Source organism: Emys orbicularis, chromosome 2 (assembly GCF_028017835.1).
Source record: "Emys orbicularis isolate rEmyOrb1 chromosome 2, rEmyOrb1.hap1, whole genome shotgun sequence".
Classification (NCBI taxonomy): Eukaryota; Metazoa; Chordata; order Testudines; family Emydidae; genus Emys; species Emys orbicularis.
In genome coordinates, this window is record NC_088684.1 from 39766803 (window position 1) to 39793193 (window position 26391).

Consider the following 26391-nt stretch of genomic DNA (forward strand, 5'->3'; position numbering starts at 1 on the left):
AAAGCAATGCACATTGTAAACAAAAAAATTCCAGTCTCAGGTGCATGGGGCACATGCACTCCATGAATGGAACACACACAGAGGCCCCCACTTGAAGAAGAATCTTTGGCAAAGGAAAAAAGCAAAAAAATCTGCAGGAGTAAAAAGAATGCAGGCAGAAGTCCAGTAGCAGAGAGGGGGCTATACAGTTTATTGCACTGAATGCAGCATGTAAGATTACCTGCCTTGTGGGTAGGTGGCTTATGTGTGCATTAGGCACAAGCAAGTCATGGCCCTCAAAGGCCGAGTATAGGCTCTTGAGACCAGAGAGGCTGAACTGGAGGAGCCAAGGGATACAAAGAGGTACATAGATGAGACTTTTCGGGACACAGTAAAGTGGCCCCACCTCCAGTCTGACAGCCTCTGTGCTGTCAAGGAGGATGAAAGTTTCAGGGAGGAGAACATCAAACTGGAGTGGAGGGAAACGATCCCATAGTTGGGACCCTCCTTTCAGATGATATCATGGTATCTTCTTACACCGACGATACCACTCTGGGGGAAGGAATCCCAGTTATTAGGAAGAGAATGCTAATAGTAATGGGGGATTTGATTATTAGAAATACAGATAGCTGGTTCATGATGATTCGGAGAATTGCATGATGAATTGCCAGCCAGGTGCAAAGATTGCGGATCTCTCAAGACATCTAAACAGACATGTGCATTGCTGGATAGTAGCTGGTGTTTGTGGTACAGATAGGTACCAACGACATAGGGAAAGGTAGGACAGAGGCCCTGGAGACCAAATTTAAGCTGCTAGGTAAGAGACTGATGTCCAAGACCTCCATGGTAGCATTCTCTGAAATGCTTCCAGTTCCACACACAGGGCCAGTTAGACAGGTAGAACTGCAGGGTTTCAATGGATGGATGACACAATGGTGTAGGGAGGACAGTTTTAGGTTTATTAGGAACTGGGGATCCCTTTAGAAAAAGAGGAGCCTATGCTGGAAGGATGGGCTCCACCTAAACCAAGACTGCTGGCATATAAAATTAAAAAGGATTATAGAGAAGTTTTTAAACTGTGGGCTGACACAGAAAGCTGACAGGTGCGGAGGAGCATATGGTTTGGTCAGAGACAATCCTTAGGGGAAGATCTATTAACGATCTATTAACGGGGTTTCTCTATATCCTAGTGAAGAGGAGAGGATAGAAGTTGATAAAGTACAACTAGGAGCTGAAGAGAAACAGTCCAATGAAAGAGAGTCCCATTCAATTACATCACATGAAGGCAGACAAGTAAATATTGACAAATTTAATAGGTGCTTGTATACAAATGAAAGAAGTCTAAATACTAAGATGGGTGAACTTGAGTGCCTGCTATCAAATGAAGATATTGACACAACAGGGAACACAGAAACTTGGTGGAATGATGGCAATCAATGGGACATGGTAATGCCAGGGTATAAAATATATAGGAATGACAGAGTAAGTTTTGCAGGTGGAGGAGTAGCACTATATGTGAAAGAAAGCATAGAGTCAAATATAGTAAAATCTTAAATTAATCCAGCTGTATCATAGATTCTCTATGGACAGAAATTCCATGCTTGAATTATAAGAGTATAGCAGTAAGAATATACTATCAACCACCTGACCAGGATGGTGATGGTGATTTTGAAATGCTCAGGGAGATTAGAGAGGCTATAAAAATAGAAAACCCAATAATAATGGGGGATTTCAACTATCTCCATATTGACTGAGTATGTCTCCTCAGGAAGGGATGTAGAGATAAAATTTGTCAACACCATTAATGATTGCTTTTTGGAGCAGCTAGTCCTGGAACCCACAAGCGGAGAGGCAATTCTTCTTTTAGTTCTAAGTAGAGCACAGGATCTGGTCCAAGAGGTGAATATAGCTGAACAGCTCAGTAACAGCAACCATAATATAACTAAATTTAACATTCTTGTGGGGGGAGCGGAAATACAAAAGAAGCCTCCCACCGAAGCAATTAATTTCAGAAAGCCAAACTACACAAACATTAGGAAGCTAGTTAAAGGGAATCAAAAACAACAGTCACAAAAGTGAAATGCCTGCAAGCTGCATGGAAACTTTTTAAAAGCTCCATAATAGAGGCTCAAATTAAACGTATACCCCAAATTAAAAGAAATAGTAAGAGGACTGAAAAATGGTTAAACAACAGAGTAAAATTGGTGGTTAGAGGCAAAAAGACATCCTTTAAAAATTGGAAGTCAAATCCTATTGAGGAAAATAGAAAGGGGCATAAATTCTGCCAAATCAAGTGTAAAAGTATAATTAGTCAGGCCAAAAAAGAATTTGAAGAGCAACTAAAATAAGATTCAAAAACTAACAGTAACTGTGGTATGTAACCTATCACTAAATCAGCTTCTGTACCAGATGACTGAAGGATAGCTAATGTGGCATAATTTTTTTTAAAAGGCTCCAGAGGCAATCCTGACAATTACAGGCCTGTAAGCCTAACTTCAGTACCAGGAAAATTGGGTGATACTATAGTAAAGAACAGAATTATCAGACACATAGATGAACATGATTTATTGGAGAAGAGTCAACATGGCTTTTGTAAAAGGAAATCATGCCTCACCAATCTATTAGAATTCTTTGAGGGGATTAACAAACATGTGCACAAGAGAGATCAAGTCGATATAGTGCACTTGGACTTTCAGAAAGCCTTTGACAAGATCCCTCACCAAAGAGAGCAAATTAAGAAGTCATGGGATAGGAGGGAAGGTCCTCTAGTAACTGGTTAAAAGACAGGAAACAAAGGGCAGAAAAAATATTCAGTTTTCAGAATGGATAGAGATAAACAGCGGGGTCCCCTAGGGATCTGTAATGGGACCAATTCTGTTCAACATATTCATAAATGATCTGGAAAAAGGGGTAAACAGCAAGCTGGCAAAGTGTGCAGACAATACAAAATTACTCAAGATAGTTAATTCCAAAGCAGACTGCAAAGAGTGACAAAGAAATTGCACAAAACTGGGTGACTGGGCAACAAAATGATACATGAAAATTCAATGCTGATAAATACAAAGTATTGCATTTTGGAAAACATAATCCCAACTATACATACAAAATGATGGGATCTAAATTAGCAGTTCCCACTCAAGAAAGATATCTTGGGAGTCATTGTGGATAGTTCTCTGAAAACATCCTCTCAATGGGGAGCAGCAGTCAAAAACGCTAAGAGAATGTTAGGAACTTTTAGAAAGGGATAGACAATAAGACAGTAAATATCATAATGCCACTATATAAATCCATGGTATGCCCGCACCTTGAATGTGTGTTGAGTTCTAGTCTCAAAAAAGATACGGTAGAAATGGAAAAGGTAGAGAGAAGGGTAGCAAAAACAATTAAATGTGTGGAACAGCTTCCGTATGAGGAGAGGTTAACAAGACTGGGACTGTTCAGATTAGAAAACAGATGACTAAGTGGGGATATGATAGAGGTCTATAAAATCATGAATGGCATGGAGAAAGTGAATAAGAAAGTGTGATTTACCCCTTCACATAACACAAGAACCAGGGGTCACCCATTAAATTGATATGCAGCAGGTTTAAAAAATACAAAAGGAAGTACTTCTTCACACCATGCAGTCAACTTGTGGAATTCATTGCCAAGGAATGTTGTGAAGGCCAAAAGTATAACGGGGTGAAAAAAAGAATTAGATAAATTCATGGAGGATAGATCCATCAATGACTACTGGCCAAGATGGTCGGGGATGCAACCCCATGCTCTGGATGTGCCTAAACCTCTGACTGCCAGAAGCTGGGAATGGACAACAAGGGATGGATCACTTGATAATTGCCCTGTTCTGTTCATTCCTTTTGAAGCATCTGGGACTGGCAGAAGTCAGGACACCGGGCTAGATGGACCATTGGTTTGACCCAGTATGGCCATTCTTATGACATACTTTTATTTTATTTTATTTTATTAAGCAGTAATAGTTGAAAAATTCAAGTATCGTCTTCACTGGGCTACCCCATTGTGTCTCTTTTCTCTGTCTTGTCTCATTGATAGCTAGCTCTTTGAAGAAGAAATTGTCTGAATGCAGTGTCTTGTGCAGTATCAAGCACACTGACGGCACCTGAATTATAAACATCAATAACAAGAGGTGCCAGCTTCATCAGAACTACAGTTAAGTTGGTACAACTGACAACAAAAACATTATTAAAGACACAGTTCAGTGCATCGAAAATTTGCATAGAAAATCTCTCCTATTTGGAGTGACTTCAGGCCACTGTAGAGTAACTTGGATCTAACTCAATTAAAATGCAGTTTTCAGTAGTGCATGTAACATACCTACCTTTTAAAGAATAAATTTATGGTGACAATCTGCATTCTTTTAAACAATTCCCTTTCAGTTTTCCCCTTTAATAAAGCATATCATAGCTTGTTTGAAAATATTCCATGCTGAATGAGAGACTGTGTGAGAATTTGATCAAAAATTACATTACACCATTTCAACAATTTTTTCACGACAGTTGAGCAGTGCTTCAGTACATCTGCAACTGATTTCATTCCATCAGCCAAAAGATGCATTTATGCTGTAGCTATTACATTTTGAGAAGAGTTTAAATTACAAAACTTGAGAGAGCTTCAAAGCAAATCTAATCTAAGTACCCTGATCTTGATGGCCCAGTTTAAAAAAAAAAAAAAAGATGTTTAATAAAAGAGAACCTCCTCAACAAAATGCAGAACAATTGTACTTAATTCAAGTTATTTTTAATTTCCTTTAATAAATCAATTAAATATACCAACCTGGGGGTTCGAGCATTTTATTTCAAGTGACTCAAGGTCGACATGGAGGCAAACAACAAACGAGTGTCTGGATTCTGGCCCTGAGGCAAGTATTTTTTGTGAAGTGACAGCTAGAGTAGAAGTACAGCCCATGGGTTCCACTAAATTAAGTGTCATTTGTTGTCCAAGAAGAGTATACACACTGAAATGATGCAGACTGATTGTCCAAGGGAAGGCATCACCTGGTGATTAAAGAGAAAAAATAGTTTTATAACTACATGCCTCTAAATGTTAAGTGATGATTTTTCTCAACATTATTCAGATAGTAAATGCTAAATGAAATTCAGAATGGGCCTGATCCAAAACACACTGAAGTTAATGGACATCTTCAATGGGCACTTGGACCGGGTCCCAAATCCTAATAAAATACCCTTTGATACGGTGCCCAGAGATAAAAAACAGAAATCTGATTTGAATTTTTATTTCACACTGCAAATAAATCTGACAGAACAATATTAATGGACAATATCTTGTTGATTTACTTGATTTTTCAGCACCGTGTTTTTAAAAATCCATCTGAATACATTAAAACTAAGTGAGCATATGTCTGCTGTAAATGTCTTGTATTGCCTTGTATCAAAGAAGTTTCCTTAATTAAGAGACCAGTTGCCCTACTCGCTTTGAAAAATATCCAGCTCTGTAAGCAGGACCAGTGACTTCAGTTTATAGGTAGCAAAATCAGACTTTAGTCACACACACACATCCTACAGTCTATGACATTTTTCATACAACTACTACTGTGAGTAGGAGTCATGATGGAGGATTATTATTTTACAAATTTAAGATTGTGAGTTGGAGGACTGAGATCCAGGAAAGGAGACCTTGGACCCTAAAGGACACTGACCAAACCCCAACGAACACTCACGAGTGGTGAGGATAACTCAGGTAGGGAATGGTGTACAAGTGTTTATTATTTTGCATTAGGGTGGCCACTCATATATTCCCAGAATACTGGACATTCCAGTACTTTCAGGAACGGTATGCACCTGCTCTTGCCAGCATAACCCCTCCCCTGCCAGGGTGAACTTGGATGCACGTATGCAATTTCCTGCCACATCCGGGTGCCATTTTGAAAAGGTCATCACGCGGCCCCCACTGGCATCACGTTGCATGCGAGGTCATGCTGGTGGGGGCAGAGCAGTATGCTCCTCAAAATGGCAACCCCCATTCAATGCTGGACAAAACCACATTCCGTTTTGTCTGAGTACCGAATGGGGGTGAAATCCTAGAAAAGCAGGACTGCTGGATTTAATACTGGACCAGTGGCCTACTTTGCATGGATTAAACTATAAACCAGAGGACCCAGGAGGGTGGAGTTCTGGGGATGGTGTGTGTATGCTATTGGGGAGTCTCAGGGAGTTCGGCATTGGTCTTGGGGACTAGGAAAGCTGGACCATGGGATCCTAGTTAGAGTCCACACCTAGAGGACAAAAAAAGAGACAGTACCTGGCACTCATGGGAGTTCAGAAGAACATACATCAAGTGTTGGGATCTAAGCAAATCAGCCTGGTGAGTGTCCAACAAGTGAAAGCTCAACCAGCTCTGTGACATCCTTATATTTGAATAGGGCTTATTCAGTTTGCAGGAGACACATGAGGTGAAGTTCTCTTTCCTACAACAAATTAAGAGGGCTGGGCTGATTTGTCACAACTTTATTTGTCACAACTTTGAGCAGGTGGACTTTGTGGTAAGAAGAGACACAAGTTGGTCTCATGTCCCAAAGTGAGGCTTGGGAAAGTGAGCATATGATAGCAGGTAATGGCAATTAAATACATGGGACTGGGCCTTTCCAGTGCACAGTTATAAAGCACCTTAACTAGTGTGTCCAACTCACTAATTAATGAAGAGTTACACTGGGGATTTGCTGCTTGGGAATAATCTGCAGTCCTGAGGTTCCTGTAGGGCTTCAAATAATACAGCTAAGCGATACCAGAAATTAAGTGTTGAGTTAACTGATGGTTAATTACTTAAATTATATTTTACAAAAATATATGAAGTTAGAATAAAGCTGAAGCCAGAAGTCTTCACCATACTACTTTGGCAAGAGTTTAATTGGTGATTACAGAGGTGACACCAGCAATAACTCATTTATGGTCACTAGTATAGCCATAAAGCACTGCATGAGAACATACAAGAACTGAAAACTTTGAACTTATTCTAAAGTTATTTACAAACGGAAGAAAGGTTCCAAATTATGTACAAAATAAAATTCAGCTAGACTTGCTTTAAAATATTTTGGAAAGACTTCCGATTACGTATTTAAAATTCTCCAAAAAATTTAATTCATCCAAGAAATACAAAATATTGATTGTTTAGGATGGAAAACTGTTCAAAAACTTGAAGTAGATTCTAATGGCTTATTTATTAATTAAAATACATGATTTTTCTTTTCTCAGTGATCACCATAGTAATTCAATATTGAATATTTTTCAGTGACTAGTTAGAGATCACCCAAAAATAATATTTATAACATTATTCCACCATGCATAGCATATCTACTTTAAACTGTCCAAGTGTTAGAGAAATTTTTGTTCTGTAGTTGTTTCTAGTGCTTTAATTTTGCTTTAATTTTTTTTTTTAACTTTGGTGGCCAATATTCATTGTTGGGTGAACGTATGAAGCTTCAGAAACTATTTAAAGTGTCTACACTTCAAAAGAAATGTAATTCAAAAAACATTTGTTTCAAAACCCACTTACTAGTACGTATGAAGGGAAGCCAGGCACCACTGTTTACAATAGTAGGAGCAGAAGAAATCTCTACAACCTTCCAACCGACCCTTCATATGAGTCATAGCCCTTCAATGGGGCCAGTATTTCACCCTAGATCTTTTTTGAGCCAGAATATGAGAGATGAACATTGCAGCTCCTCAATATGGCAAGAATGTTGCTAAAAATCCCTTTTACTCACAAACTTGAGGTTTGACAAATCCTTACTTTTTCTTCTTTCAGATGATTTATAACTCAGTTACTTGAATTATTAGTGGACTTGAAAATTAATGCAAAAGATGATAACAGTTATACTCAACTGTTTTAACAACTTCTTGTGTTTATAAATGCCACTTTCAGGATAAGGAAAGAATTTCTCCTTGGCATCAGGGTACGCTCCTAAATATTAATCATTGATCCGTTATATGCTGGCTCCCTGGCAAGAATTCTCTCGTGTGTGTGATAAAACCTGTTTTCACTAAATATCATAAAAAAGGGTCTTCTCTAGAGTTTATCTGTTCATTGTAACATGCTGCTGATGTTCTAGTTTTGGTTTCTTTGGCTAGCAATAGAGGTAACTGTGCGTTTTATCTACCCCTACTCATTGTGTAAAATATTGATCAAATTGTAAAAATACTAATAATTTTTGTTATACATTTGCCCTCGCATTTGTTAGTTTCCCTTTTTTAAAAGATCTTGTTGCAGTAATGGCAGTTACCTGTAACCTGTAGCAGATGTGTAATTATTTTTTTATTAAAAGTAAGTGGAAAGGAAGAATAATCTTGTGATTACAGCACTGGAATTCAGGCGATCTGGTTTCTATTCCAAGTTTTCCTAAAGTCATTCTATGTTATTTTCAACAAGTCTCTCAAGCACTCTTCCTGTTTCCCCATCTGTAAGAAAGGGATAATACTTACCCTCACAGAGGTGCTACAAGGACTTATGAGTTATTAATGATTTAAAGTGCACTCAATTCTCAGATAGAAAGTCTTCTTCCTTGCTTTAATCTTATCAAATGGGGTCTGCTCTGAGTTCTCTCCCTCGAAATTGCTATGTTCAATGCCATATCCTCTATTATACCACATGCTAACATGTCTTCCTTTAGGACATCCCACCACTACTTCTTGGGTTGGCCGCTCTGTTTTTCCTTCAATCCTGATCTGTTGGATTCTCTTACCCATGTAGTTATCAGGACTGCACTTTACATGAACAAATATCTGAGCCTGTACTCCCTTACTCTTTTATGTATGGGTTTTATTTTGAGCAGGTCTCTAATATACACATTCCTCATGTAATCTGTCTTGCTTACACCACTCATCCATCTCAACATTCACATTTCTGTGGAAGAGATCATTCGCTCATGTTTTTTCTTTGTTGCCCAACACCCAGCGCCACCCATTAAAACTGGATGGACACCGTTTTATAGACTTTTCTTTTTATTCTTACTGGTACTTTCCACTTATCTCTCTCCATCAGAGCCAGGTATTTATTATCCTACCTCTAATTTTATCCTCTATTTCACCAGATACTTTGCATTTTTGGTATTGTTTGCTCACCTAGGCCTGGTCCACACTACCCCCCCACTTCGGACTAAGGTACGCAAATTCAGCTATGTTAATAACGTAGCTGAATTCGAAGTACCTTAGTCCGAACTTACCGCGGGTCCAGACGCGGCAGGCAGGCTCCCCTGTCGATGCCGCGTACTCCTCTCGCTGAGCTGGAGTACCGGCGTCGACGGCGAGCACTTCCGGGATCGATTTATCGCGTCTTAAATCGATCCCAGAACATCGATTGCCTGCCATCGGACCCGGAGGTAAGTGTAGACGTACCCCTAGTTTCAAAGATAATTCTTCAGTGTGCACATTACTGAAATTACATACCATATACCACATCTCTCCATTTATCAAGATTCTCTTCTAAGACTATCTTTTCCCTCACTGCATAGAATGGTATTATCTGCAAATAGCATGCACCAAGATGCTTCCTTCTGTATGTTCCTCTTGAGGGTATCCAGGATGAGAATAAACAAGAAATGGCTTAGTGCTGATTCCTGATGCACTCCCACCTTTACCGATAGTACGTCTATTTCACCACCATAAGTTCTGACTGTTGATGTTGTACCTACATACAGGCTTGAACAAGCCACACAGAAAGTCCTGGTACCATTTTCTCCCTCATACACCACCAGATGAATTCTCTTGGAACTCAACCAAAGTCCTTTTTGAGATCCATGAATGCCATGTGAATATTTTTCCTTTTCTCTCTATATTTTTGCACTAGCTCCCTAAGTGCAAAAATTGTCGACCTTCCTGGCATGAAATCATACCAATTTGTGCTAATATTCACTTCACTTAATCTTTTATCGATGACTCTCTCACACAATTTCATCATATGATTAATCAGCTTAATACTTCTCTAATATGTGCAGTTGCCATTGTCATTTTTTCCCTTGTATATCAGCACCAAGATACTTTTCCTCCACTCATTTGGTATCCTTTCCCATCTCATGATTAAATTGAACAGAGATGTCGGCAAATGGATGCCTTCTAATAGAGATCTATCTGGGCCTAAGGCCTTATTATTTTTCATCTCTTTTACAGCGTTTGCCACTGTAAAAGCCCATCAGGTATGATAGGCTCCACTACACCAAAGTTCATCATTTTGAAGTTGCATTGCTCTCTTGGGTACCTTTTCCATCGATCCTTTATGCGATATCACCAGTCAACACCATACCAATTTCATTGTTGATGAACCTCACTTCCTTTATATCTCTGGTAATTCTGACCCATGATTTTGCTAGCCTATACACTTCTTTTCCCCCTTCCTTTGTTCTAAGTCTTGTGTAAAGTTGCTTGAAGACTTCTGCTTTTACAACTATTCCTGGACATTTTCTTAACATCCTTGTATTCCTTCAGGTTTCATTTGCTCCTACTCCTTTGCCAGAGTTTAAACTTTATCTTTTATCATTTGTACTTCTTCACTCCACCACCATGTTTGTTTTTGAATAAAGGCTTTCCAGTGTTGAAAAGTAGCATTTATATTTATTATTATTCATACGAAGTTACAGTAGAGAGATAGAATCCTTGAGAAACAACAATCCAGGAAAGCACTTTATAAATACTTAGGCTTTTCCCTTGTCAAGGAGTAAAAGATATTAAACGACAAACAAGTCGTTTACAATTAGAGACTTTGAATAGTTGTTCCATGGAACACTATATTTAATTCCAGTCACTTCAAATATTAAATAGACATACTGTATTCTCTTCCAAGTTTAAACCATAGGGAGTTAAGTGTTTTAAGGCCATATAGCCAGGCATTTCTGCTTTTATCCAGATTTTCAGGTTTTGATGCACTTTCAGTTGCGACAGTTCTGAGAACATTAAATTGCTGTGTTTGGAGTGGTGAAGAGTTTGGCCACAGATTGGTCCAATTTATCAACCATGTGCACAGATTATCATTAGTTTTACGTAAGAATTGTTTATTGCAGCTGGGATGACAAGACTTTATGATGGAAAAGACAGAGGTAGAGATAGCAATATAAAGAGACTCAGTAAGTTCTGTTGTACAGTGCAAATACAGAAGACACATTTTAAAGGTTCTTTAATTTAAGCAATCACTGTTTGTGGTTCTTAGAATCCTGTGCTGAGATGTGCAAGATGCTGCACACTGATGTCCAATCCAGCAAAGCACTTCAGCACATTTAACTTTAAGCAAGTGAGTAGTTTCATTGACTACAAAGTTAAGCACATACTTTTAAGCACTTTGCTGGTCTTGGCCAGGGTTCTCAGCACCTTACAGAATCAAATTCTATACTAGCAAGAGCCAAAATTCTGTATGTGACAGGAGGTTATTTAAATGCAACACTCACTAGCATTCTGATGCAACAATAAGACTGTTAGTAAAATGGCAGTTCAGGGTCTAATTTTCTAAAATGATTACCTGTAATCTTTCAGCTAAGTATTATAATTATTAATTTAGTTTATAGAAAATGGCACTTAATAAAAAATGAGTGACCTGCAATATTTAAATGTCACAGGCAGTGGTCAGCATTAAAAACTTGCAAGTTGCCTCAACTAAGTATCTTTACCTCTGTGCGCCGCCTCCACCCGCAGGCACTGCCCCCGTAGCTCCTACTGGCTGCAGTCAATGCTCCTAGGAGGAGGAACAGCTACGCTGTGCACTGCCCCCACCCTGTCCCAAGCGCTGGCGTCACAGCTCCCATTGGCAGGGGACCACAGCCAATGGGAGCTGTGGGGGTAGCACCTGCAGGTAGAGGCAGTATGCAGAACCACCTGGCTGTGCCTCTCCGGACACGTCACCATTTGCGGGGAGCCATCCAAGGTGAGTGTTGCCCTGATTCGGCACCCCGAAGCCCCTTCCGCACCCCAACCCCAAGCCCCCTCCCACACCCAAACTCCCTCCCAGAGCCCAGCCCCGAGCCTGCTCCTGCACCCAAACTCCCACTCTCTTAGTTATCTGGAATTTTTGACTTACCAGCACCCCCCATTCCTCCAACATGCCGGATAACAAAGTTTTTACTGTAGTTTTCCAATGACATGACACTCTTTTAGATACTGATTATAACCATAGTGAGTTAGGGTATACTGAACTGATCAGGCAAGCTTAAACTCATTATATGATACTAATGAACCCCTTGCCGTCTGGTACTGGGATGCTCTTAGGGTCACAACTAAACAAATGCTGAGGTGAATATATTTGTTTATCTAAGGCAAAATTAGCAAATTATTTAGAGTGACCAATATGCTATAGTTCTGCCATAAGCATTAATTGAATTATTGCTATATTTGGAACTATGCATCTAAACACTTGTACCTGTTAGACAGTAAGATCTTATAGCCAACATACTTACAGCTCACTCATACAACTGTACTTAAGGTCCTAATCTTCCAGTACTTCCAAAGTCGGTTGATGATCTATTCAGTATACAAACCTGTGCTTTTGTTACATCCTGAGTGCCACCAGAGCCATCGCTACCCAGCTCCAAAGCATGCGCTGCCACACCCAGTCTTAGTCAAGGAGGTTAATTTTCATAGTAGAGGTTAACAAACAAACAGAACACAGTCTTAACTCAATCCTTGGTGACAGGCTTCATGGCCACCCCACCCTGGGGTCTCTGGCACTCCAGCTCCTGGCAGCCTCCCAGCCTCAGTCAGCTCTGCTCCCTTCCTGAGTCCTTGCTCCACAGGAACTAGCTGCACTCCTGTGTGGCTTTCCCTCCCAAGGGCTCAGCCTGTCTCAGTTCTTCCGTCCTCCAGCTGTCTACTGGCAGCCCTTTATAGGCCCAGGTGTAGCCCGGTCCTCTTTAATTTGCTGGACTGGGCTCACTTGCTCCAATCTAGGGGAGCTGGGTTCAGTCTATCCACAGAGACCAGCTACCCTGTGACAATGAGACATAACATATTTCATAGATGAGGGCCAACTACCACAGGTGGCCCCACTACTCGGATTGCCTAACCATGCTTGGATTATGGTTCAGTATAACAGACTGGGCCTCCACATGTGTGTCCTCCAGTCACCGGAAATAAAAGACATTATTCTGTGTATGCTTCTGGTTTTAAGCCTCCTTTTTAGTATGCACACAGCTGAGAAGGTGACAGTTCATTATATGGATGCCTTGACTTTGGAATCCTCCCTCCTGCCCTGGCCAAAAAAAGCTCAGCAGTAATTGTCTGCTATTGTTGGCTATAATTGCATATATAGATAACATCAAAGGCACCTAGAGCTACTGGAAGGCAGTCTTATTTCATTTATGTGCCTAAAAATCAATAAATAAAATGTCTAAAGTTTCCACCTTCTGCACTTGCATGGGGGTTTGTATAGTCATTGGTGGCAGAAAGGCTGTGGAAGAGGCCTTGGTTTATATACCTGTTTATGATGTTTCCTCTTTGGGCCAGGGGATAAATACTCAGGGAGCAGAGGGTTGTCCTGGAGTCTTAACGAGTGCAAAGACTGATCTTTATTTTCATTTAATAGATTAGTTTAATCAAGGGCAAATCCTCAATGGTATACTAGACCTCTCTGGGGAACCCCAAAGAGTGGAGCCACAATTTATGCCACATCACTATTTCCATTGCTATAGCGCTAGATGTGGTATTATCCATGTAGACTGTGGTTTGGAGTGGAGTGAAGTTTTGGCCATGCATCTACCCTCATCAACAAAGTCTTGGAATTGGGCCCTGTCCTAAGGAAGTTTATTTTTAAACTCCAAAAACTTGCAGTAATTCATAGAACCAGGCTTTGCTAACAGGTTCTGGTAGTTAGTGATTCTAAACTGGAGGCTAGTGGATGAAAACACTTGCCTCCCCAGAAAATCAAGATATTTAGTGCCCTTGTCTGCAGAGGTGGTCTTGGGGTGCTGTTGCCTGGATCTTTCCATGGATGAACAAAAATTCTGCCCCTTTTGCAGGGACAAAATATCATCTCTCAGTTTATTTGGTGGTGGGGTGCTTCATGCAGCTGTGTTGCATACCACCCTGGATGGTTCCATGATAGCCTCATTCACTGGGAGAGCTACCCAACTGGGTCCAGTGGGCTGTAGTATATCAAAGAGCATATGCTGCAACATGAACTTCCTTAAGTGGGATCTGAAGTTCTGCTGCCATCCTCTGCAGTAGTTCTTAGTATTGCTTGTGGTCATCATGCAGGGATGGCAAAGATGGGTGACTCCTGTCGGTACTGCTGGTACCAGTGGATCTGGCTCGATGCCCTCCTCCTCCATATACTCTGGCAGAGCTGGTTGCTGTTGCCTAGGGGAAGAGGGCCAATCAGACTCTTGCACAGATCCAGGGTGCTGTGCATAGGGATCCCAAAACCCAAAGAGGGCCAACATGATGGTTCAAAGGCTGGTTGGGGAGATCCCTATGCACTGGGTACCTGCAGTTCCTGAGAGGGTAGTCTTGTCTGGTCAGAGGATGGATTCAAGGCAGTCTAGAAACCCTGTCTAGATGATTCAGCTCAGACTTTGGATTCAGCCCATGAGCAGGTCGGATTTGGTTCCATCAGTGGTACCATTGGTGCCAGTGGATGGAGACTCAAGCTCATGGACAGAGCAGAGTAGTAGCTCTTTCTTCTCAAGGTGGATTCCTCTTCTGGTGTTGAAATGTCCCTCAGATAGACTGACCCAAAAGCAAACGAGATTGTGAGCACAGGAGGGCAAGGGGAGGTATAAGTCTCAGTCTGTCCCACAATGTGAGGGGTCATGGTAGTCGGTATAGTTGGATCTGGTACATCACAGGCTTAACGGTGAGTGGGTCCTTATGGGATGATGGGTGCCGTCAAAGAAGAGTCCTGCCTGGAGCCCTCAGTCAGTGCTGGCAAATGCCAATTCTTCAGCTTACTAGCTGGTACCAGAGTTGGTACTGTTGGATCCTTGCTTCTATGTGCTTTACCCTCGTGGTCGGAATGCTAACATGAGCCTAAGTTTTTAGGACTCGAGTGTGAGGACTCTCACAATTTGGAAGGATATGGAGAGGGATCTTTTCTCTTGGGAGGAGAACTGGAAGGGGATCTGTTCCTGTGTCTGCGAGAGTGTTCCTTACTCTCATGAGAACAGTGAGACAGCAGGACTTTGGCTTTATTAGATATGGCCTGCTCCAGAGCTCGTGCTCAGAGGCTGAATCTGATGTTCAGTGGGGATCTCCCTGGCCTGGAATCCGACTGGGGACTTATGGCTTTCTCCAAGAGGTACCTCCTCAGTCAAAGCTCTCATCCCTCGCTGGTCTGGGAAGGGAAGGAGCAGCACATTCTGTACTTGAAGGAGATATGAGCCTCCCTATGTCAATAAAGGCAATGTTGGTGGACATTGCTGATTGAGAAGGAGCAAGGACAGGAGACACAGTTCTTAAACCCTAGAACTCTGGGCACAGACCTTCTCCCTAGTGCAGAAATGGAGAGGGTCCCCAGGGCAGGGAAGAACTAATCTACACTAACTATAAAGAGACTACTTAAAACACTAAGAACTACATAGTTATATTTACAGATAAGAAAGGCAATATGAAGATAACTTTGGACACAGAGAATTCAAACTCAAACCATGAAGTGGTCAGAAGGAACTGGAGAGGTGGTCTGTCCACACCTCCCCTTATGCCCTCAGTGTGGAGCGTGAGGAAGGTGCAGGCATGGACCAATGAACACTACTTGAAAAATTTTCCGGTCTTAGGTACATGCGTGTCCACATGTGTAATACACACAGGGACCAGCACTCAAAGATGAACCTATGATTACACACATGGCCTGGGTAAATCCAGCTCCTTTTCACAAGCTACTTGGTAATATTATCCAAGTTACAGTAATTCTGAATTATAGTGCCATGCTTAATACGCTCTTTTGAATGTGATTACCGAAAGTATTCCTACAGCTTACAGTTATCTCAGAGGAATCCTCTTGTCAGAGCTCTGGAAACAAAGATTTGAGTGTGAGAGTTATTTCTGTTGTATATTGACATCTGGAGGTCAATAAGCCTTCCTGACAAAGTTGCAATATTCCTAGATGACAGGATGCCTGTGCTATTTTTTCTTTTAAAGTAGTAAGAAAAACATGTGAATGAGCAGACAGGAGTCAGAGTAACTACATCGTCTTGTAAGAAATTGGACATTTGCTTGGAACTTCTTTACGAAAGAATGAACAGCTCCAAAATAGCTTTCAGGAAGAGTAAGGTTACATGCATATGATTTCACAGAGAAGGTAACATGTTTTAAGAATATGTCATCACTGGAGTCCTGTTCAAATATAGATAGTCATTTAGACTCTCCCTAATAAAAGTCTATAAAAATTACTTACCTCTGCATGGAGAAAATAAAGAAGGTGACTTAAAAGCTTTGAAAATATTTTTTTATTAGTCTGTTTAAGGGGGAGTTTTGGCATGGGAGAAGGCAACAGCTCCATTAGAGAATCAAAAATATCAAGATTGTGAGAACTTCTGTTTGGCATTATTCCCAGAGCACAAAGCCACACACAAATAAATCCCTTACAGTAGGATTTATCCCAACCAAGGGGATTCATCTCTTTTTCTCGGACTGCTCCTTCCTTTCTGAGTCTGAGAAAATTTAAGCATGGTCTACGGTCTACTTTCATAAATGGTTTAAAGGGCACTATCAACTTAAAAAAAAATCACATTTCTGTTTAAACATATCTACCTTTTGTTGTTAGTATAACAAATAAGATTATTTTACCTTCTAAAGAAATTAGAGGAAACATTTATTTCTCTATTCTTGTTTACTTTGTGCATTTGACAGCACTTACAGTACCATTAAAGAGCGTTTCATTGTTTAAAAAATTCACTAAAATCTGTTTCTGCTGTTGTGCACGTGGAGGAGGAGAGACTGGGGTTGTTACAGAACAAAAGGGGAGGGAAAAATCAATAAAAAAATATAGGAAAATGTAGTTGTAAAATCACAAAAATTGGCAGACACTCAGGAGCAAATGTAGTACTTGAAAATACTTCTTACTCCATTTTTCATAATCTGTGCTTTATAATTCTTTGGTAAGTTTCATTAGTAAGCTTTGTGTGCAAAAAAGAAGAAAAATATTATGTACAAAATTCTCCTATGAAAACCTTTTAACAAGTTCTCCATTTTCTCTGCTCACGTTAATGCAAATTCACAAAAACAGCAAAACCTCTCTAAAAAATTTAATAGTTTCAAGATTATAGTAATGAATTAAATGCACATGGAAACTTCCAGAAAGTTTAAATTTTTGCTATAGTTGTATAGCTCATGGTTAAAGAAGGCAAATTTATCTGTGGCACTTAGCTCACATATTTTGGATATGAAATCTTTTAGTAAGAAGACTGATTTATATAAAAATGTTGGCAATATAAAACAATGATCATACAACAGAATTATACATTGAAATAACAACAGGAAAACTTTCCAAATTTCTCATACTGTACCTTCTTCAAGAATGGATCTTAGCATAACAAAGGGGATTTCTTGCAGCGGTTCCATATATTTGTGTCCAGCACTCATAATCTTTATCTGGGGCAAGCAAAGAACTAGTGTACCAGGCATACCAGCCTGTCCATGGTACCAACTTCGGACAGTTCCAGGAATGTCACCAGACACGATTGTACTTGGGGAAGGCAGGCTGTCATTTGGAACGAACACGCAACAGGACTGCACTTCAAGCTGGAAAAACAAAAACAAATCCAAGACAGGATTCTCAGAAATAGATCTCAACATTCTCCCAACATATTTATTCATTTATAATACAGAATCAAAGACTATATCACAGAATCACAGATATCACAGTTGATTAAAAACCTGTCTAAATTCTTAAACAGAATTAAAAGAAAGGACAACAGAAAATGGCAGATGCTTACACTTTCATAAATTACATATATAGAAAATAACGCCTGAAAAGGTGCCATTTTGGTCTATAAATTTGATCAGAAGGGTGTAGCCACATAAGCTGAACATACATCTGCCTTTCCACAGCTGTTTCAGGAAACATAATGGAGTTAGAAAATGTGCCGGCAGAAAAGGTGACAAAATCCTCCTCCTTTTGCAGTTCATTAGCTTTTGTTATCACTAGCTAAGGCTCTAGAGCTGACTAGCATTTTATACGCTGTTACTTTCTAAAAAAGATTCATTTCAGTGAGAATTCTTCCCTTACTTTGTAGTTAACAGTGACTAAAGTGCATAAAAAGGTCAAGCTCAATCAGTCAATCTAACATAAATAAAAGCCTCAGCCAAATATCGACATGTTCATTAGTACCAAGATATATATCGTAATGAAAAACGTTAATAAAGTTTAGAAACTAACAGGTTTGTCTCCTTTTGTCACCTTTCAGATTAGAACAAGCACATGTGATTTCATATGAAACTTCTGTTTCCACGAGTGCACAGTTACTTAGACTGCTATGAAACAGTTTTGATAATTCTGCCATATCCTTAGAGACTTCTAGCAAGGCTAAGTAAGCCCAAACCAAGGACTGAACTCATCATGACTTCTTAATTCAGAGGTAATGTATGCTAAAGACTGTTAGTCTTACTTGGCTCTTGCAAGTAATATTCTGCACCTGGATATCAAATAACCATAACAGCCTACACACTTGAATGCTTTGTTAAGCAAATACAAACTATGATTCAATCAGTTTCTTCACAATATTTTGGATGCAAGATGTTATTTGAAGACATGATAAAGTACTTTTGTTTGCTGCTTTTGTAGCAGTGTCCAATAAATGCTTCAAGATACTATAAATTTATATAATTAAAGGAACTATATCTTACAAATGATAATGAAGACCTAGTGTACGATAACCTCCCCTGAAGGCTAACATTCCCCCACAAGAGCAATAATGATGTGTAACGAGATTGGAATCCCTCAATACCATAAATAATTTGCCAGCCTGGTGAACAGGGATAAAGTGACAAGAATTCACTGTCAAAAAATATAAGTAGAATTTCGCAAAAATAAATACATTACATGAAGTCTGTGTCTGTTTCTAGTTTTAGAGTTATCTGAGCTGTAAAATGAAGTTAATTACATCTTTGATAAGTAATTTATTGATCCAAGGTTTAGAATGTACTTTATTTATACCAGACAAGAAGCAATTGTGTATTGTTACAAATGTAACACATTTTGATTTTCAAAAACTCTGTAAAAATTAATCATTCTGTCAATTTTCAAAGATTTTTATGGTGACATATAAGAGCATTTTCTGGTCTATTAGCAATAAGTTGCAGTTCAGACCACTGTGGGGCAGTGATAAACAGATGACAAAGGCAATGCAGTTATGATCAGAGTAGCTTTTGTTTTATCAATGCACTTACTGAGTAAGCAATTTATAACAAATCACCCAATATATATCTCCATGATGATTAACATCAAATGTTGCCAGAATATACAAGGCATGTGGTAATAATAACCCACAAATTCCACAAACTCAGAGATACAATGTTCTATCAGTTTACTCACTGCAAGGGTCTACAATAGATGTTTAACGAAGTTCACTTTAGACGTATACAGAACCAGGAAACGCTAAGTTTTTTACACTTTATCTGCAAAATTGAATTGAATACAAGTTTCTCAGGTCATTTTCCTCTGTTTAATTTGATTTTACCATATTAAGAACATTGAAGTGTAATCACAATTCTAGCACTCCTTATATTATTTAGAAGGAGCTATCACTCACTTAGGCCTCAATTAGACCACCCTTCATGTTCAGTAGTACCTTGAGTTAATGTGAGTTGGTGCATTGATTTCAATGGGACTGCTCATGGACTAATGGGTGGTAGAATCTGGTCCAAAATATGTAATAATATATTTCTAGATAAATTCAAGCCAATTTAACTGAAAAAGCATGCATAAATAAATAAATGCATCATATAGGAGGTCTTAAATTAGAGGAATATACAGTTTAAGGTTTTCAAAGGCGGACACAATGGATGAACCTCTAAAAACATACATTTTCCAGTACAAATCAGGCAATTACTACCTGTTTGCACAGGAAATTATCAGTTTATATGTGGAAATGCCTGTTAGAGCATTCAACAGTGGGTTCTTAAGGAACATGTTACATTTCTCATTGGGCTAAATTTTGCCCTCACGAAATTCCAGCAAGTTTCAGTGGGATTTTCACATGCATCGGAAAGCAGAATCTGTGTCTCTCCCGCCCACTCTCCCCTGCCCAATCCCACCCCGGCGATTTGGCTTACAGCAAGTTCCAGTAAAGGGAAGGAAGAATACACCCAATATTGATGCACTATATGTTGGATTAAATAATAATAATAATAATATATGTTATAGATCGTTTTATTGATATGGAAAGTGCTTTAAATTATATGTAATCAAAATATTTTAAAATTAAAGTTACATCAATTGCATATATTAAAGCTACCATATAAATCTTTTTTACCTTTTTAAATAATTGTTAAATGGTATTTCTAAAATTGTGACTTTAACGTAAAATGTGACTGATCTATGTAACTGAATATAAATCTGTAGCAGTAAATCCTGCATTAATGTAAGGATCTGACAATCCAAGGGAAAGAAAATGAAGTAATCTGCCAGTAAGAAGTCCTCAAGCTGGGGGTCAGATCCTGTTCATGGAAACCATCTGGTTGGGACCCTCCAAGCCACACCAAACACAAATGATCTTTAAAAAAAATATCCTATTCATTAATGTATCGCAGCTGTACTGAGTGTTACTTCACTTTTCCATGGCAACATCCTTTCTGTTTCAAGGATCTTATTTCAGTTTTGGTAGCAACATGTTCTTTTGCCAATACTGAACACATTCATGTGTTAAAGAGAAAGAATTATTACAAATTCTTGAAATGGAATCACCTCCTATTTTGATTTCTATTATGTCAAGGGCTATAACATATACTAATGATAAACTAAGGACGAAAGAACTGTTTTGCCTTCTAATTAAAAAAAAATAAGTGAACCATATTGTATTTAAGTTTTTACTAACATATATACATTGAAAGGTGAGTGGATCACCAGATCTCAGCTATTTAAAAAGAAAAATATTAATTTACTAAAGTAAGTGATGGCACAAGAATTGTTAAAGCAGTTTATACTATTTTTAAAATTATATACTGCATCAAAGGGAAGGTTGTTCAATAGAGAGAATTGTAAAATATGTACTGTATTAGGGCAAAATCATCCTGGCTGTGGAGTGGCCACTAAAGGCCCAAAATGCAGCAGAGGTGCTGCTGTGTAGGAGAGCGGAGAAGATGTGCAAGGGGTATCTACAGCCCCTTATGCTTCATAGGGTATGTCTACACTACGAGAGTAAAAAGCAACAGAGGGTCCTGTGGCACCTTTAAGACTAACAGAAGTATTGGGAGCATAAGCTTTCGTGGGTAAGAACCTCACTTCTTCAGATGCTTGCATCTGAAGAAGTGAGGTTCTTACCCACGAAAGCTTATGCTCCCAATACTTCTGTTAGTCTTAAAGGTGCCACAGGACCCTCTGTTGCTTTTTACAGATTCAGACTAACACGGCTACCCCTCTGATACTACGAGAGTAGTTTGATTTTACTTAAATCGAATATGTGGAATCGATATTACAAAGTCGAACGTGTGTATCCACACTAAGGACAGTAATTCGACTTTGTGAGTCCACACTAACGGGTCAAGCATCGACATTGGAAGCGGTGCACTGTGGGCAGCTATCCCACAGTTCCCGCAGTCCCCGCTGCCCATTGGAATTCTGGGTCGAGCCCACAATGCCTTCTGGAGAAAAAAATGTGTCGAGGGTGGTTTTGGGTAACTGTCGTCATCCAACTGTCACTCCCACCCTCCCTCCCTGAAAGCGCCGGCGGGAAATCAGTTCGCGCACTTTTCTGGTCAGTGACAGCGCGGACGCCACAGCACTGCGAGCATGGAGCCCGCTGCGACCATCGCTGCAGTTATGGCCGTTGTCAACACCTCGCACCTTATCATCCACCTTTCCCAGAGGCAGATGCTGAGAAATCGGGCGAGGAGGCTACGGCAGCGCGGTGAGGACCTGAAGTCTGAGAGTGGCACAGACCTGTCACAAAGCACGGGACCCCGCGCCGAGGACATCATGGTGGCAATGGGTCATGTTGATGTTGTGGAACGGCGATTCTGGGCACGGGAAACAAGCACGGACTGGTGGGACCGCATAGTGCTGCAGGTCTGGGATGAATCACAGTGGCTGCGAAACTTTTGCATGGTCAGTCGCGAACCACTTTGGCGTGGGCAAATCTACCGTGGGGGTTGTTGTGATGCAAGTAGCCAACGCAATCGTTGAGCTACTGCTCTCAAAGGTAGTGACCCTGGGAAACGTGGAGGTCATCATAGATGGCTTCGCCGCAATGGGATTCCCAAACTGCGGTGGGGCTATAGATGGAACTCACATCCCTATCCTGGGACCGGACCACCAGGCCAGCCAGTACATTAACCGAAAGGGCTACTTTTCAATGGTGCTGCAAGCACTGGTGGACCATAGGGGACGTTTTACAAACATCAACGTCGGATGGCCGGGCAAGGTTCATGACGCTCGCGTTTTCAGGAACTCTGGTCTGTTTAGACGGCTGCAGGAAGGTATTTACTTCCCGGACCTCAAAATAACTCTTGGGGATGTGGAGATGCCTATAGTGATCCTCGGGGATCCAGCCTACCCGCTAATGCCCTGGCTCATGAAGCCCTATACAGGCGCCCTGGACAGTGAAAAAGAACTCTTCAACTACCGGCTGAGCAAATGCAGAATGGTGGTGGAGTGTGCTTTTGGACATCTCAAGGGGAGATGGAGAAGCTTACTGACTCGCTCTGATCTCAGCGAAACCAATATCCCCATTGTTATTGCAGCTTGCTGTGTGCTCCACAATCTGTGTGAGAGCAAGGGGGAGACCTTTATGGTGGGGTGGGAGGTTGAGGCAAATAGCCTGGCTGCTGATTAAGCCCAGCCAGACAGCCGTGCGATTAGAAGAGCCCAGCGGGACGCGCTGTGCATCCGGGAGGCTTTGAAAGCTAGGTTCCTGAGTGAGCAGGGTAACCTGTGACAATTAAGTTTGTTTACAGAGAAGCTGAACCTGGCCCCGTTTCTTTACCCAGTGAATGTTCACTATCCTCTCCAGTTACATACCCCGTTCACCCCCTTCCAACACACGTTTAAAAATAAAATCACTTGAAATTTGTTAATGAACACCGTTTTCTTTATTACTGTTTTCGCGGTAAAGTGTTGAACCTGGGACGCAGACTGTGGTGGGGAGCGGGTGTAGTGTAGTGATGCAAAGGACGCTTCTAAACTCCAGGAATGACAGGCTCCGCACTGGTGGACTGGTTGTTTCAACGGAGCCTGCCACCCCTCCTGTTCGGGACTCTGTGTGTGGGGGCTATGTGACTTTGTGGCAGGGGGAGGACGGTTACAGATCCCCTGCTGCGTGGCTCTGTGATCCAGGATAAGGACCGCTGCATAAGATCTCTAACCGCCCTCCCCCGCCACAAAGTCACATAGCCCCCCGCACACACAGAACATGAAAACCACCTCCCAGACTGACCAGGGTAACTAGTCACTGCAATGTGTGTGTGCCCTGCTGCTGAACCTGCCCCCGCCTCTGTACCCTGCTAAAGGTGACTGTCCTGTCCAATTACCAACCCCCTTCCCCCCCTTCAAACAGACTCTCCTCTAAAAGAACATGATGGAAACAGTAATTAACAGAAACGTATTTTTTATTAGCAACTACACATGAAACTGGGGGATGAAACTGGGACGGGGGCTTGGGTGAGGCGGGAAGGAAAGGACTTATCAAATTTTGGGGAATGAGAGCCTTCTGGTACTTGAGCAGTCTGCAGGGGTGGAGTGAGAGTTTTCACGGACTCTGCCGCCCCTCCTTCTTGGGACTTTGGGTGAGGGGGGTATGGGACTTTGTGGCGGGGGAGGGCGGTTAGAGATAGACTGCAGCGGGGCTCTGTCCTCCTGCCTCCTGTCCTGCAGAACATCCACAAGGCGCCGGACCGTGTCCGTTTGTTCCCTCATTAGTCCAAGCAGGGTTTGAGTCACCTGCTGGTCTTCCTGCCGCCACCTCTCCTCCCGTTCGATGTGTGATCGGTGGATTTGGGACAAGTTCTCCCTCCACTGGGTCTGCTGGGCTGCCTGGGCTCGGGAGCAGCCCATAAGTTCCGAGAACATGTCCTCCCGTGTCCTCTTCTTCCTATGCCTAATCTGCGCTAGCCTCTGGGAGTGTGATGCCAGGGTAGGTCGTGAGACAGTCGCAGCTGTGGGATGGGAAAAAGGGAGTGAATTCCTCAGAAAGATAAATTTTTTTGTGAACAAAGAACACAGTCTTTCTCTGTGAACTAGACCATGCACAGCACCTATCACATGCGCACTCAGGACAAGGTTGAATTTTCGGCCTTCGCATTCAGTGCCTGGGGTCTTGCAGTGCAGATCAGACAAGCGGGGCAGGACAGCGGAATTTGGGTAGCAGGCTGACACGGTAAGCCGTAGACTTGTGGCTGCTTAAAACTTTAATAATAGCACTGGCCTCCTTTCACGTTCAAAGCAATGCCAGTCCCTGCTGCCAGCAATCTGGCAAGCATGAACTCTGCCCGTCCCACCCCCTCGCGGCTGTCCCAGGGAAAGATCCCTGTATGCTGCTCCTCTCCCGCGTCCACCGCGTGGCTGTAAACCGCCGGTTACAGTTCTGTAAAGGAACAGGCAAGCAGTCCCAATACTAACATTCCCCTACCTAATTCAAAGCAGGTCACCATGAGCGACATCACTCTGATGAGGATTTCAGAGACCGAGAAAGAAAGGATGCTTCGGGAAAGCCTGCAAAGACCAGGGCCGTATGCCGCCATGCTCTGCAAGGCAATGATCCCCGAGTACTTGCTTGTCTCCTGGCGCGGAAACGTTTCCTACCACGGAGGACCCAATAAGGCCGCTCTCCCCAGGAACCTGATGCAAAGGCTTTCCAATTACCTCCAGGAGAGCTTCGTGGAGATGTCCCAGGAGGATTTCTGCTCTATCCCCGGACATATAGACCGGATTTTACTGTAGCTGCACTGGCAGGGACTAAACAGTAGAGCGCCTAGGGCAAACCAATCATGCTAAACCGGACATTGTTAGATTTTTTTTCAGTAGTTGCACTGCCAAGGACTGAAACGTTAAGCGCCTAGGGCACACTAATCATGAAAAACCCATTGTTAATATTATTAATATTCCTGTTCTGTTAAAAATAAATGTTTACATGTTTAAAACACTTACTGACTGATCCTTCCCCTGATTCTGTGTCCGGGTTAACGCCTGGGGACGGTTGGTAGGGGATCTCTGTAAGGGTGATGAAGAGATCCTGGCTGTCGGGGAAATCAGCGTTGTAAGCGCTATCGACTGCCTCGTCCTCCTCATCTCCTTCCTCATCTTCCCCATCCGCTAACATCTCCGAGGAACCGGCCGTCGACAATATCCCATCCTCAGAGTCCACGGTCTGTGGTGGGGTAGTGGTGGCGGCCGCACCTAGGATGGAATGCAGTGCCTCGTAGAAACGGGATGTCTGGGGCTGGGATCCGGAGCGTCCGTTTGCCTCTTTGGTCTTCTGGTAGCCTTGTCTCAGCTCCTTGATTTTCACACGGCACTGCGTTGCATCCCGGCTGTATCCTCTCTCTGCCATGGCTTTTGAGATCTTATCGTAGATCTTTGCATTCCGTTTTTTCGATCGCAGCTCGGAAAGCACGGACTCATCGCCCCACACAGCGATCAGATCCAAGACTTCCCGATCAGTCCATGCTGGGGCCCTCTTTCTATTCTGAGATTGCATGGCCATCTCTGCTGGAGAGCTCTGCATCGTTGCCAGTGCTGCTGAGCTCGCCACGATGTCCAAACAGGAAATGAGATTCAAACTGCCCAGACAGGAAAAGGAATTCAAATTTTCCCGGGGCTTTTCCTGTTTGGCTGGTCAGAGCATCCGAGCTCGGACTGCTGTCCAGAGCGTCAACAGAGTGGTGCACTGTGGGATAGCTCCCGGAGCTATTACCATCGATTTCCATCCACACCTAGCCTAATTCGAGATGGCCATGTCGAATTTAGCACTACTCCCCTCGTTGGGGAGGAGTACAGAAGTCGAATTTAAGAGACCTCTATGTCGAACTAAATAGCTTCGTTGTGTGGACGGGTGCAGAGTTAATTCGATGTAACGCTGCTAAATTCGACATAAACTCCTAGTGTAGACCAGGCCATAGTGATACAATTAAAAAGATTCACATCTTCCCTGCTCAGCCCTTGATAGCCAGCCCTAGCCAATCCCACTACTTGCTATAGGTGATAGAAATTGCCCAATGGGGGAACCTTGTAAGGATACCTCTAAGCAGTGTGGCCTCTGTCCCTTCTAAGTCCCAGCCCTGTAAATGTATTCCTGCTGTAAAAAGGCTGGTGTGTGTTTGT

General features: G+C 41.7%; 1 protein-coding gene across 3 annotated transcripts in view; it reads right to left on the bottom strand.

The window, feature by feature from the left end:
- The window catches only part of VPS13B (vacuolar protein sorting 13 homolog B), a 947892-nt gene that overhangs the window by 414859 nt on the left and 506642 nt on the right, over positions 1-26391 (bottom strand). For all 3 annotated transcript variants that reach the window (XM_065397834.1, XM_065397833.1, XM_065397835.1), the window contains exons 22-23: positions 17426-17660; positions 4771-4991 (exon numbers count right to left, since the gene is read on the bottom strand). In XM_065397834.1, coding sequence (XP_065253906.1) covers positions 4771-4991; positions 17426-17660 — 456 coding nt within the window. The remainder of the gene's footprint in view (positions 1-4770; positions 4992-17425; positions 17661-26391) is intronic.